The sequence below is a fragment of the Perca flavescens genome, chromosome 15, assembly GCF_004354835.1.
Source record: "Perca flavescens isolate YP-PL-M2 chromosome 15, PFLA_1.0, whole genome shotgun sequence".
In the NCBI taxonomy this organism is placed as follows: Eukaryota; Metazoa; Chordata; class Actinopteri; order Perciformes; family Percidae; genus Perca; species Perca flavescens.
The window spans coordinates 8,391,698-8,406,991 of record NC_041345.1 but is presented as its reverse complement, the minus strand read 5'-3'; the positions used below and the strand labels follow the sequence as shown (position 1 = coordinate 8,406,991).

At 38.6% G+C, this 15,294-nt stretch overlaps 1 protein-coding gene and 1 pseudogene across 1 annotated transcript; one reads left to right on the top strand and one right to left on the bottom strand.

Annotated features, from left to right (window-relative positions):
• Nucleotides 1–9,832: 9,832 nt before the first annotated feature.
• On the bottom strand, nucleotides 9,833–12,011 carry LOC114569321 (C-X-C chemokine receptor type 1-like; annotated as a pseudogene).
• LOC114570115 (C-X-C chemokine receptor type 3) lies at nucleotides 11,325–14,081 on the top strand. The gene is made up of 3 exons (XM_028600343.1): nucleotides 11,325–11,396; nucleotides 12,653–13,039; nucleotides 13,148–14,081. Exons 2-3 carry the CDS (start codon nucleotides 12,662–12,664, stop codon nucleotides 13,808–13,810), a joined length of 1,041 nt encoding a protein of 346 aa, XP_028456144.1. The 5' UTR covers nucleotides 11,325–11,396; nucleotides 12,653–12,661; the 3' UTR covers nucleotides 13,811–14,081.
• Nucleotides 14,082–15,294: the final 1,213 nt, after the last annotated feature.

The window sequence follows — 15,294 nt, the reverse complement described above, 5'->3', positions numbered from 1 at the left end:
GCACTGCATAACTATAGTATGCATGCATATGCCGACTACTTTCAAACTATTAAATCAAAGAGAAAAAATGTGCTTAAGTGTTGTATCAGTCTGTGTTTGTGTGTGTGAAGCTGTGTAGCTTTTGTTACAACAGGCCCCCTTTATGTGTATGCATTTGATTGTGCAAAGGTGTGTGTTTGAGCTTGCATTTGGTGTCTAGCTGAATGTCACCTGGGTCTGACCTAACTAGGTCACGTCCAGCCAGGCTTATGGGTCACATGAGTAATCATCTGACATTTGTGACTTTTCATTTGGCGTGTACGCTCCCGTCAGATAGGTGGCCCAGAATGACAAGTAGAGTGTGATAGCTGGTTAACTGATCCACTGCGTAACCAGCGAGGAACAACAGTTTAATATATTTAATAATATTCCCAGGCATCACAGCACGTGCTGCCTCTGTTTCTGCCTTGTTCTGTGTCTTTGTGGCTGCTCTGTTTCCACGTCTTTAGTATCTAAATTTTAGTCATGTTTGAGTTGGTGGGTCAGATAATCTAAGTGTGTGTGTGTGTGTGTGTGTGTATGTGCGTGCGTGCGTGCGTGCGTGCGTGCATGAGTGTGTGCAAGCGTTCGTTGTGTTGGGTGCAGGTGCTGAAACATTGTGCGGTGAGCATGTTTTAATGAGCACATCAGTGTAATACCCCACCATCCCGCTCTTCTTTTTGCAGACACACACACACACACACACACACACGGTGCTAATTTCATGCAAGCACAGTCAAGTACACTATGCACAGTGTGCAGAGGGAGTGGTGGCACACTTTTTTGTATTTACATGGCTGTGAAGCACCCATGGAAACAGGGTGGGATTAGGAAGTATTATCATACATTGTCAGAGGGTGTGTTAAGGTTTGGTAACAATCATGGCCAATCAACTCAGCTCCTATCAAGCCCTTCAAAAGCAGCACCTTCTCCATCGTGACGCACTGGGTAATGGAGTAGGGAGTTCAGAGGTGGTTCTCTTGAGAGGACACCAACATGCTTATACAGGAGAGGAACTGTCATATTAAACAAAACTGCACAGTATAACTCTGTGCGCCTGCACATACAGCCAGCATACAGTACATTAAACATGTTCATGCACACGCAAACACAACGTCTGCCCTCTGTGTGTACTCACAGGTCATGCCAACACACAATGTTTTTTTTTATTTAAAGTACATTTGCAGATGGCTCTTTATCAGATCAAGAATCTAATTCTGTTTAACTTGTAGAGAGTTTGTGAATTGAGCTCACTTTTGTGAGAAAAAAAAATACACTACTGGATTGTTAAAATAATTGTATTTGATTAAACTGAGGGTTTAATGGTAAAATGTGTTGGTATGTCAATAAATTATTTGAAAAAGTGATTAAGGCTAATTTTGTTTTGAATGAAATGTCTAAAAGACGTGAATGATTATTCCTGTATAGAATTTCATTTTCAAGTGTTGTATTGGTGTATTTTTAATCAAGTTTCTCTTTGTCTCATTTATGGCTAGTCCAATGTTGTCCTCCTCCTTCTTGATGAAATGTGTGGTGGGAATCAGTTAAAAAAGAAAATGATCATAATGCAAAAGTGTGCAAAATATTCTATGTATAAAAGATGTATATGTGAGATATCCTTGTGTATAATAAAATTTAAGCAATTTGAGAAGATGTCACTATTTCAGCACAACTTTTCATCAGGATTTACTACCCACAGCATGATGACGCATTAAATTAGTCTTCACATCATAAGCGCAATGTCAGTTCTCTGTCTTTCTCTCAGGACAGATGGATGCAGGATTATCTCTGTGATTTTAGGCAAAGATTAGATAGGAGAGCAGATGCACTCAGTGGGAGAGTAAGGGAGAAACATGCACGTCACAGACAAGGGAAGTGAGGATGACGAACCAGAGGGTGGGGCATGATGGCGTGTGTGTGTGTGTGTGTGTTACAAAAAAATCAAATTTTAGTGATTTGTTTAGTAATACTGCTCTTTTTCTCAGTGAACTAGGATTTCCATATTTCGATAATCATGTTTAGAATCATTTCTTACTTCGTTTCTAAATGCTTCAGTTTGGTCTTTATTTTGAAGGAACTTGCCGGAAGTATTATCGTGTCTGCATTGATGCTAATATTACACATTTGCTGTAGTGTTGCAGTTCATCACTGTGACCACTAGATGGGGATAAACATACATTATTCTACACAAGTGAGCCGTACACTGTCTTGACCCTGGTGTTAGTCTCTGGATGCAGACTGGCCCTCACATTGTTAAAAGAAAAGCTCTTAAACCTGCAATAACTTTTTTTTGCCTGGGGACAGCAGAAACAAGCTGCTAACACAACATTAAAATTTGTTACCAAGAAGTTGCCTATTTTACACATCCACCACACACAGAGCCACATTAGCATTAATTCAGAGTTTGTTGTTTGTAATATGACTTATGAAATCAATGATATTTGACCACACGGGTAATAATAACTGTTCTGTCATTGTGTGAATGCTGATTCAGCAGCATTCACAGTATTGTTGATCGATTCTTTCGTACAGTTCTCGGTCACCTACTTCTTCTGCATACTTTCAGCTACAAAAACCATTCAGTTATCAAAATGTTCAGCTCTTTGAGGAGATTTGTGTTTGCAACTTTTTTCTACCATTTATACTTTTTCAAATATTAAGCCTTTTTCTTTCTACATTGAAAGTCAGTGGACAAACCTTCAAATCCTCTTCAGGGCTTCTTCCACTTTGAAATACTACTCCCACATACTTTCACCTACAGACGATTTATTACTATTCACAAAAACCTTCAGATATTAAAAAATGATTCAGCTTTTTGATATATTTTACAGTTTTTTGTGTTATCACTGTTTAAGTTTAGTGCTTGTTTTAGGCTTTTTTTTTTTTAAATACTAAACACTGACTTTTTTCAACATACTATATTAAGATTTTTTTATCCCTTTTTTTGACATACTATACTATAACTTTTTGATAGACTATACTATGACTTTTTGATAGACTATTTTTGACATGTTATACTATTACTGTTTTATCACTTTTATCAATATACTATATTAGGACTTTTTATATAGTATACTATGACTTTTTCATGACTTTTTTCAACTCTACTATGACTTTAATGGCATTTTGGTGGCATACTATACTATGACTTTTTCATGGCATACTCTACTATGACATTTTATCACATTTTATGAGCTTTTGTAAGTCTGGCAGTAGCTCAGTACTATGTGGTGTTTTGTATTGGGAAACAATGGGTCACTGGTTCAAGTCTCATACATACCAAAACAGGGAGTGTGAATTGGTACATGGAAAGGTGTGAAATGCAATTCAACATTTTTTGACAAACTATACTCTGACTTTTTTATTACTTTTTTCGACATACTATATTGTTACTTTTTTCAAAATACTATAATATGACGTTTTTGTGCTTTTCTTTTTGACATACAATACTATGACTTTTTTCGACATACTATACTGTGATGTTTTTTTTGAGACTTTTTTGACATACTATTATATACTACTTTTTCATGAATTTTTCTAAATAGTATACTATATAGGTTCAAGTCCCCTTACAGATCAAAGCAATGAGTGTGGATTGGTAGCTGCAAAGCTGTGAATTACTTTTTTTCGACATACTATGACTTTTTTTGACAGACTATACTATGACTTTAATGACATTTTCTGACATACTATACTATGATGTTTTATAACATTTTATGCAGTTGTGTACTAGTTCTGCCAGTAGCTCAGTGCATAGTGAATTGAGTCTAGGAACAATGGGTCACTGGTTGAAGACCCCATATAACCCACAATTCTCTAACTTTATTGACATTCTATGACTTTTAATACTTTTTGCGACATACTATAGTATGACTTTTTAATGACTTTTGTTCGACATAATATACCATGTTTTTTTTTACTTTTTTCAACATACTATACTATGACTTTTTTATGACTTTCTTGACATACTATACTATGACATCTTTGTGCCTTTTTTGGACATACAATACTGTGACTTTTTTGGACATACTATAATATGACATTTTTGTTATTTTTTTCGACATACTATACTATGACTTTTTTCCGCCTACTATGCTATGTCTTTTTCGAAATCCTAGTTAAGTCATACTAGTTAACTATGTTCAACTTTGTTGACATTCTATGACTTTTAATACTTTTTGCGACATACTATACTATGACTTTTTAATGACTTTTGTTCAACATACTATACCATGTTTTTTTTTTGTTTTTATTTTAACTTTTTTCAACATATTATACAATGACGTTTTTATGACTTTCTTGACATACTATGACATCTTTGTGCCTTTTTTGGACATACAATACTGTGATTTTTTTTGGACATACTATAATATGACATTTTTGTAATTTTTTTCGACATACTATACTATGACTTTTTTCTGCCTACTATGCTATGACTTTTTCCTACTTTTTTTTTGACGTACTATTCTATCACTTTTTTATCACTTTTTTTCGACATACTATACTTTGACAGTTGATGGCATGGGTTCTTTTGTGTTTAGTTAGTATTGAGTTAGTATATCAAAGAATATTCTTCCGAACATTCTTTTATTTAATATACAATGACTTTTTTTTTTATGACTTTCTTGACACAATATACTATGACTGTTTTCGTCATACTATACTATGACTTTTTAACAACTCTTTTTGTCGAACTAAACTATGACTTGTTTTGACATACTATAGCCTACTCAATATCTTTTGGAAAGGCAAAATCGTAATCGCGATTAAAATTTTGATTAGTTGCACAGCCCTATTGGCTTGTACGGCCCTTCACTTGATGTCCATTTGTCCTGGTTGTCTCTACCAGGACACGGTGTCACACACACTGCTAGTGTTGTAATTCATGAGGGGCATGAATTACAACACTAGGCCCTGGTAATGCCACCTGGCATCCTTTCTTTTGATATTTCTAGGTATGACTAACTTGAGGAGATCATGGGTTAAAGCTAAGATATAGTGAAAGCAATAAGTTATATTAAATGGATGGATGGGTTCAAATTTTACTACTTATCCACCTCAGCCCAACCAGCACAGAATCATACTTATATTGGGAATGGAAGACATAACCTAACCCTGGTGTGTATACTGTACCTCAGTGTAATTAGCAGGGCTTCGTGAGCTATGGTACGTACACGTATAATGATGAACATGAAGAACGTAAAATTGACCAACACGGACAAGTTTCAGATTTACTTTCAACAGGCAATTTGTGGTTCATGACTTATAGCAAGAAGCTTTCTAGAATGTTCTATATGCTTATGACGTTGTCAAGATCAGATGATTAAATATGATATATGCAAGAACAACGAAAACTGCAAACCCACATGTGGAAGTTTATGTTCTTTTTACAGGAAATTAAAACAAAGTGACAAAAAGCAGTCGCACATCCTGAAACATGTGGCTTGAGCAGAAACGACAAGAAATGTCATGACTTGTGGCAGTCTTCTGCCAATCAACCAATGTGCACACAACACCAATATAAACCAGAGATCTTCAACAGGGGGTCCTCAGAGTCACTACAGAGGGGCTCCAAATTATTATCCAAAAGGTTTTTTCATAAATTAAAATGTCTTAACATATTATTAGTAAATATAAATCACCACTGATTATAGGCTCACTGGCCTATAGGCAAGGTAGTCACTAAGATAGCCATCTACAGATACAGTTAACTAAGATTCTTGTGCCACATACTGTACATATGTTTAACATTAAAAGATGATTTATAAAATCATGCCAACAATTATTGTTTTAATAGCTTGGTATTCTATGCAAAAAATATACATATAAAGGCTTCAGGTCGCCAAGACGTTATTGTAGGCCCAGTTTAATATGCAACTTAATTTCATACAATATATGTAGTAGGGGGTCCCTGCTCCATCTCTCTTTTAGTTAAGGGGTCCTTGGCTTAAAAAACGTTGAAGACTCCTGATATAAACCACAACGTGCCACCACTGCTATCCCTTGCAACACTTGAGAGACAAACATTAGACTACAGCAGGGTGGTGGCGGTGTTAAAAGAGATCATACCTTAAACTGGATATTGTTTAATTCCTGCAACAACCAGTGTGTATATATAGTAAACCGTTAAATCCAGAAGCAGCAGCTCTACTGGTTTAGTCACTGAGTCACTTATAAACTCTTCCAGTCTTGCCTGCATGCCCATTCAAGCACATCAAGCTCTGTGTGGTATGTGGTCAACATGCATCGGCCTTGTTTTTAATCATCTAGTCCCGATACTTAATGTTTTTTTTTGTAACTTTTGTACTTTAATGAAGAAGTGTGCCTTGATCTTATGAGAGGAGTCAACTCCCTTTCATGTGGACAGTACAGCAAAGTTTAGGTTTGTACTGATAACAGGTTTGGTTCTCATTGAAGAAAAGTGATTAGCCGCTCGTCTCTGTCTTATAGTAGGTAGCAGATAAGCTCTAGCTTATGCAGGAAGAAACACTTTAATCTGATGCAACACTCAAGACTAATTATAATCAGAAATGCTATAAACTTGACATGTTGCTGCTGTCACAGTCCACCAGCATTTCTCAGATAAGACCATATTCTTAATGAAACTTCGGCTTGAAATAAACTTAAACACCATTTTACTTAAAACAGAAACAGGAACAAAAATATGCTGCCTGAGAGGAAGGAAAGTGTTTATTTATTGTGTGAATTATAGGACATTGAGTTTTTTTTAAAGAACACCTAGTTGTGAAAGTACATTTTATTTCAGGTTACATTAACATGATTATCTTGTCTTGAGCGCAGAAATAAAGCATTGCAGTCAGGCCAAAACCTGCACAGCAGCGTGGAAATGAAACCACAAATGTAGTGCTCAGCACAACAAGCACTGTAATCTTTTAAAATAAGATATTATCTTCTCTAATTCCGCTCTTCTTCATATCCTACACTTTTTTTTTTTTTCCCAGTCAATTTCCCTTACGCATAAAGCATGCCACTGTTCTCTCGCGACCGAACAAACAGACAAGTCTTTAGATGAGAGTAAACCGAGAACTATGAAAAGGCTGCAGCATCAGCAGAGATCAAACAGGCACAACCATATCACCCCTCTGCTATGCTCTCTTCACTGGCTTCCTTTAACCTACATGATCCAATTCAAAATTTTCACCATAACCTATAGGGCTCTATATGGTCAGGCCCCTGACAATCTTGCCAACATAATTCACTTACATACCCCCTCACGGTCTCTCAGGTCTGTCAATCAAAATCTGCTATCCACGCCACGCACTCGTCTGAAGACATGTGGGGATAGAGCCTTTGAAGCTATGGCACACAGACTCTGGAATGCTCTACCAACCAGCATTAGGTTTGCTGAGAATGTGGACTGTTTTAAGGGACAAGTGAAGACTCACTTGTTTAGGCTAGCTTTTGGGTAGCCTATGTCTTTTATTTATTTGATAATTGTATTTTATATTAGACCGTTTCATTGTCTATGCACAATGTAAAGCACTTTGTGACCTTGTCTGTGAAAAGCGCTGTACAAATAAATTTTACTTCCTTACTTTGTCTCCTCCTCCGTCTCGCTCTCTGTCACCTGACTGAAGGCATCACAAGCTGTTTGTGACATCTTGTGTCCAACAGCCCACATACCCATGTTACAACAATGAAGTCAAAAAACAAATAAGGCTGTGGGATTCTCCAAATGGAAATTCCCTCACTGCACTGTACTTACACACACTCACTGCGCAATCGTGGAATCCACAGTCTCTACCGCCTGAAGATAACAAGAGAAGACGTAAAATGAAAAGTGAAACAGTTTGTGTTATCAGCAATGAAATTATAAATTTATAAAGTTATAAACTTTATCAGACTGTTTTATGGCAGATTACAACAAACAATGACAAGGTTTATAATATATTCTTTTGACAATAACTTATTTTTCCACCAATTATTAGCTTTATTATGATTGTGACACCTGAAAACTGTTAATTGACACAATGTTTTCATGACTATTTACATTGTAGATTCTCACTGAAGGCATCAAAACTATGAATGAACACATATGGAATTATGTTCTTAAAAGTGTGAAATAACTGAAAACATGTCTTATATTCTAGTTTCTTCAAAGTAGCCACCCTTTGCTCTGATTACTGCTTTGTACACTCTTGGCATTCTCTTGATGAGCTTTAAGAGGTAGTCACCTGAAATGGTTTTCCAACAGTCTTGAAGGAGTTCCCAGAGATATTTAGCACTTGTTGGCCCTTTTGCCTTCACTCTTCGGTCCAGTTCACCCCAAACCATCTCGATCGGGTTCAGGTCCGGTGACCGTGGAGGCCAGGTCATCTGGCGCAGCACTCCATCACTCGCCTTTTTGGTCAAATAGCCCTTACACAGGCTGGAGGTGTGTTTGGAGTCATTGTCCTGTTGAAAAATAACTGATGGTCCAACTAAACGCAAACCGGATGGGATAGCATGTCGCTGCAGGATGCTGTGGTAGCCATGCTGGTTCAGTATGCCTTCAATTTTGAATAAATCTCCAACAGTGTCACCAGCAAAGCACCCCCACACCATCACACCTCCTCCTCCATGCTTCACGGTGGGAACCAGGCATGTAGAATCCATCCGTTCACCTTTTCTGCGTCGCACAAAGACACAGCGGTTGGAACAGAAGATCTCAAATTTGGACTCATCAGACCAAAGCACAGATTTCCACTCGTGTCCACCTAATGTCCATTCCTTGTGTTTCTTGGCCCAAACAAATCTCTTCTGCTTCTTGCCTCTCCTTAGCAGTGGTTTCCTAGCAGCTACTTGACCATGAAGGCCTGATTCGCGCAGTCTCCTCTTAACAGTTGTTCTAGAGATGTGTCTGCTGCTAGAACTCTGTGTGGCATTTATCTGGTCTCTAATCTGAGTTGCTGTTAACTTGCGATTTCTGAGGCTGGTGACTCGGATGAACTTATCCTCAGCAGCAGAGGTGACTCTTGGTCTTCCTTTCCTGGGGTGGTCCTCATGTGAGCCAGTTTAGTTGTAGTGCTTGATGGTTTTTGCGACTGCAAAAACATTAAAAGTTTTCGCAATTTTCCAGACTGACTGACCTTCATTTGTTAAAGTAATGAAGGGCCACTCGTTTTTTACTTAGCTGATTGGTTCTTGCCATAATATGAATTCTAACAGTTGTCCAATAGGGCTGTCGGCTGTGTATCAACCTGACTTCTGCCCAACACAACCGATGGTCCCAACCCCTTTAATATTGGAAAAAAATGCCACTAATTAACACTGACAAGGCACACCTGTGAAGTGAAAACCATTTCAGGTGACTACCTCATGAAGCTCATTGAGAGAACACCAAGGGTTTGCAACGCTATCAAAAAAGCAAAGGGTGGCTACTTTGAGGAATCTAAAATATAAGACATGTTTTCAGTTATTTCACACTTTTTTGTTAAGTACATAATTCCATATGTGTTCATTCATAGTTGTGATGCCTTCAGTGAGAATCTACAATGTAAATAGTCATGAAAATAAAGAAAACGCATTGAATGAGAAGGTGTGTCCAAACTTTTGGCCTGTACTGTATATACAAAATAGTTTGCGTTCAATAATGATAATAATAATAATAATAATAATAATAATAATAATAATAATACATGATAAAAATAAAAAAAATAGAAATATCAGATATCTACAATTTAATTAAAAACTCATGATTTAGGGTGACAAGCTAAAGTCACCCTGCAACGGTGATTACAAAATAAAAGTACAACAGTATATGTCACCATGATGTGGTTCAGAAACCTTCACATTAAAGTGCAATGTGAAAGAGTCATTCTTTATAAATATCTATTTCTAATCCTGATCTCATCATAAACTCCTGCATTCCTTGAACCCATGACACAACTGTAGTACGTTTCAACATGGCCAGCGTCCGTTTCCTGAAGTTTCCACGCAGGCCGAGAGAGAGCAGAGGCCTGAGGCAGGCGTGCATGCAGCCCAGACCAGATGTGACCATCAGAGCTTATTTCAGGGAACATTGAGGATTTCCAGATAAACCATTATCAGGTTCCTTAGAGCTGTTCCTGAAGGTGTCCACAATGAGTGTGATCTTGTATGGCATCCAGCAGAGAAAGAAGGCCACTACCAGGGGCAGGATGACCATGATGGCCCTCTGTTTCTGGAGGCCTTCAGAGCTTCGCTTCAGCTGCAGCAGGATACAGGAGCAGCAGATGATCAGGGTGACTGCAGGCAGCAGGAAGCCCAGCGTGTGGTGGAGCAGGTGTGACGCAAGCTTCCAGTCAGTTACTGACTGAGTGTAGCTGTGAACACACTCATCTGTCGTCGCCACCAGGAAAATCCAGTGAGGGATGGTGAGGATCAGGGAGACAAGCCAGGCCGACAGGCAGCTGATATGAGCTAACCTGGACTTCTTCTGACTGGGAGTAGCCTACAGCCGGGTGGCGTGGACGATGGACAGGTAGCGATCTAGACTGATGCAAACCAGCAGAAAGATCCCACAGTAAAAATTGAATCTAGGAAAAAGAAAAGGAAAACTTTGGCCATCTTTATCCCTTTCACTTCTTCACCCTGCTCTGATCCCCCACTCCTGCCTCTTCCCAGAAATGCTGAAATGCCTGGAGAAATGCCACCCGGGAGTATACTTACTCAATAACAGTATTAAATGACCTTAGTCTGCCAAGAGTGTAGATTGAGTGGGAAATAATGGCCTAAACCCAAACACATCTTTTTCGCAGCTTTATTGAAAAGATCTCCCTTTTTACTTTCCAGCCCCTGCCTGTTCTAAACACCACTTGGTACTTACATTAAAAAGCTCCACAGATCTTACAGAGAAAACCCCAAACGCACCATCCACATTGTTGATTGGCCTGTGCAGCCCAGAAGGGCAGCGTCGCTAGCAGCAGAATGTCAGCAACACTCAGGTGGAGGATGACGGTGTCTGATATACTCCAGGATTGCCTCTTCTGAGCCAAGTGGCAACCATACTTCCAGGCGCTTCTTGTGTTTCAGCCGTGGAGCACAGTAAGCGGCGCTCTAAAGTGTGGCTTTATTTTATATTGAAAAAGCCTGGTAAAACTAGGGCTGGGCGATATGGAGAAAATATCACAATATCTTTTACCAAACACCTCAATATCGATACCCCAACAATATTGTAGCGTTGACTATTGGTGCTTTCACAAAATATTTACACAATGAGATTTTGATACAGTGACTTCATGCGTGACTAGAGGCGGGTTTCTTGTCTAGTCTTTCTGTGCTTCCTCTGGAGTGGCTCTATAGATGTTATTGATGACACTGGATCACTAGTGCTAATTTCTGCTAGCCTTGTGAACCTGCTCACTGAGGAGACTACAATATTAAAGGATTACACTTTGGTAAGTTATTACATTATCTTATTTTTTTAGCTGAAGCATATATCTAAGAAGATTTTAACATATCATTAGTTGTTATTTGATGATTTCAATTCACATGTATGAATCAATGCATGTACTTCTTAGATCTTTTTTTGTGCATGTGATCTTCACCTTATTAACTAATTACTGATAAACATGAATGAAATATTGAATGTTGGGTTTCTTTTATCTTTGTTCACCCTTTTTTTTTTTGCTTTAGTTCACAGTATGAGACCATAGACTGTGATGTGGTTTGTAGCGTGACAGTGTTCCGTTAAAATCACAGTGTCATTCAGTAAAAAAGTTGCTGCATTTTGGATCGTGCAATAAGACAATGATGGAGCTACAGTCAAATTAGGCTTTTGAATCATTCACTGTGACCAAATGATAATTTATGAAAACAGTTAACAATGCTAATTAACATTGTGATTAATATTTTGGTACATTAAGGCTCTTAACTTGAAACTAAAACTAAAACTGAAAATACAAAAGCTTCCTCTTTGACATATGCATCAATTTCTCCTCCCCATCTGCGAGCATAAAGCAATTCTGTACGTACCCTAGTACAGTGTGACTGAAATGGTACTTCTTAACCATACAAAGCCTTGCATTGTAACACCAGTCAAGAAAATGTATGGTGGTATTTCACCCTTACATTTAAAATACAACTAAAAGTAGTAGCTAAAAGTGCTCTTCTTTCATATTCAGATTATTTAATGGTGATGGCCACTTCTCTGTCCAGAGGGAACAGAATGACTTCTTTTGTAAAAGACAAAGGGTTAGAGTTGCTCTAATGCACTTCTGTTCTACTCTCCCAGAAAGTCATTAGCACAGAAACAACTTGTCCAGAATACTGCTGTGAGAGTTTTAACAATGCTTAAATAAATAATAATAATAATAAGCTAATTGTCTTTTTTTATGTTCACTTATGTTCAAGATTACATTTAATAAACAGACTGCCAACAGACTCTTTTAAGGCCATATTTTGCTTTTACTCAAATGCTTATAATGGTGACTAATTAAATTTGGTCTGATTGTGTATTTTTTGTTCTTTTATTGTATTGCACAGATCATTTAAATGAACTGTGAGAAAAGTGCTGTAAAAAACAGATAGAGTAGATGGACAGATTTGTGTAAAGCTACACAGCACCACCATGTGGTTGACACAGACTACGCTTGTCAAATACTCAAACCAAATTGATGTAAATATTTTTATTCTTCTTCTTCTTTTTGTGCAGAGTTCACTGATGGATGACTTTGGTGAGATTAAATGGGACATGGAAAGCTTCCTTGACGGGCTTGATGACTTATATTTGAACTACTCTGATTATGATTACAATCGTTGGAAGGGCGACCTAGAAGACGGCATACATTTTGAGGCGATTTTCATCCCAGTTCTGTACTCTGTGGCATTTGTTGTGGGTGTCCTGGGTAACGGAGTGCTGCTGGTAGTTCTGGTTCAGAGAAGGAGGACCTGGAGTGTGACAGACACCTTCATTCTCCATCTGGGTGTGGCAGATGTCCTGCTGCTGGTGACGCTACCCCTCTGGGCTGCACGGTCCGCTCAAGATAGAGGATGGACCTTTGGCACTCCTCTCTGTAAGATCACTGGAGCTGTTTTTACGGTAAGAGGTGTGCAGCAGGAAAGGTGCACCAAAACTGCATAAAAGTGCATGATATACAGTGGTTGCAAAATGACTTTTCACTTGTCTCTGATTTCTTTGTATCCTCAGATCAGTTTCTACTGTGGGATCTTTCTGCAGGCCTGCATCAGTCTGGACCGGTACCTGTCTATCGTCCACGCCACCCAGATGTATTCCCGCAGAAAGCCCTGGGTCGTTAAGGTCAGCTGCTTGGCAGTGTGGCTCTTCTCCCTGCTCCTCTCGATCCCAGACTGGATCTTTTTGGACACTGTGGTGGATGTTAGACAACAAAAAACAGAGTGCGTTCCCAACTACTTTGACTTCAACTCTGAGTCAGTAAAGTACTGGAGACTGGCATCACGCCTGCTTTACCACACGGTGGGCTTCCTGCTGCCTTCAGCCGTCCTGATCTTCTGCTATTCCTGCATCCTGCTTCGGCTGCGGCGCGGCTCCCAGGGCCTCCAAAAGCAGAACGATTTTAAGGTCATTGTGGCCGTGGTGGTGGTTTTCTTTCTCGGCTGGACGCCATACAACATCACACTCATGGTGGACACACTTCATTCCAACAACACCAGCGGGGACTGCGAAGTCAGAACATTTCTGGAGAAAGCCAAGATAGTCACCCTCTCCATCGGTTACCTCCACTGCAGCCTCAATCCCATCCTGTATGCCTTTGTGGGTGTGAAGTTCCGGCGTCAGCTCCTGGACATCCTGAGGTCTCTGGGCTGCAAGCTAAATTCTAATGAACCCTAACCCTAATGAATCCCAATTCTCCCCCTTACCCCTTCCCCTTTGTCTTACCCCTAGCCCTTGTCCCTCGAACCAAGTGGCAAGGTCTAGGGGTGAAAACGTACCCCTATGAAATGGGACACAACTTGGTTATGGTTATGTCACCTTACAGTATTGATCACAAACTTCCAAGATGCCGTCTACAAGTGTGTGTATGTCTATTGCATGGGTTTTGACAAGTGTCATATGCATGTATATATTTTATAGTTCTTTTATGTTCACTTTGGTGGTGAAGATGTTCTTATCTGTGTACTACTTAGGTTTGTTTGCAATACATATTTTTAAACACACTGCATGGTGTGTTGTATATCTGTTTCAGTTATCACTGTTTTGAATGTCACTGATGTTCAGAAACACTTTCTTTGTTAATAAAAATCTGTCTTTATTGCCCAATAAAGTAAACACAACAGGCAAAAACATTATATAAAAATACACTGTTACAGAACCATTATCAACTATTAAAACCATAACTTACATATCACACACACATATAAAAAGGCACTCAAATGTATAAAACTCAAAAAAGACACGCAAGACCACAAAAAACCTACAGTTATTCAGAAATTCCAGACCACAGTGTGATGCCTGTTAGTTTCCCTCCTGTATCATAACCAACAACAATGTACAGGTACATCAACAGGTATGCATTACAAATTATTAGAATAATACAGTAGCCTACCAATACAATAATGACTCACCCCCATAGTTGCTTTGCAGCATATTTTGATTTTAGAAACTTCTGCTCGTTTTCAGCCTCAAAGTGGATCAGCTGCTGGGTTTCCACTTGCGTCCCTGTGTGTGATACAGGACGGTAGCCTATATGTAAAGCACGTACCAATGTTCCCAAAGCAAGTAGTGTTAAGCACTGATATCAAACGAAATTTGCTGCTAATGGAGTTTAGTCATCTTTTTGTCTTTAAGGGGGTCTCTCTAGCTCATAAAAAAAAGTTGGCACACCCCGCACATAGCCTAACAAGGCTATACATGAAGACAATGACAGCTGCAAACTTGTAATGCAACATTTACTCGTATACTTTTTCCAACACCTTTTCGCGGCACATTTGTGTCGAGAATGTTTTACAAGGGCTGTCAATGAAGGAATGCTTGTGGCTCTCCTTATTTGGAGGATCACAGAGCCAGATGCCTAATTGCTTATCTGAGGCTATGATGGCTAAAAGTATATATATATATATATATATATATATATATATAGAAAGTATATCTACTTTATAAAAAGTCAATCGAAAATAGTCATAAAAAAATCCTAGTAACTATAGTGTGTTGGAAAAAAAGTGATGAAAAGGTCATATACTAGGCCTAATCATGTTAAATAATCATGATTTCAATATTGACCAAAATAATCGTGATTAGGATTTTTTTCCATAATCGAGCAGCCCTACAAGCCAATTAATTCCTCTCCCTAATTCTCAAAAGATGTAAGCAAAACA

Bases quoted from the DNA above. Each gene is read 5' to 3' on its own strand.
- LOC114570115 (XM_028600343.1), top strand. From the start codon at position 12,662: ATGGATGACTTTGGTGAGATTAAATGGGACATGGAAAGCTTCCTTGAC. The intron at 13,040-13,147 runs GTAAGAGGTGTG...TTGTATCCTCAG, and splicing joins TCACTGGAGCTGTTTTTACG to ATCAGTTTCTACTGTGGGAT.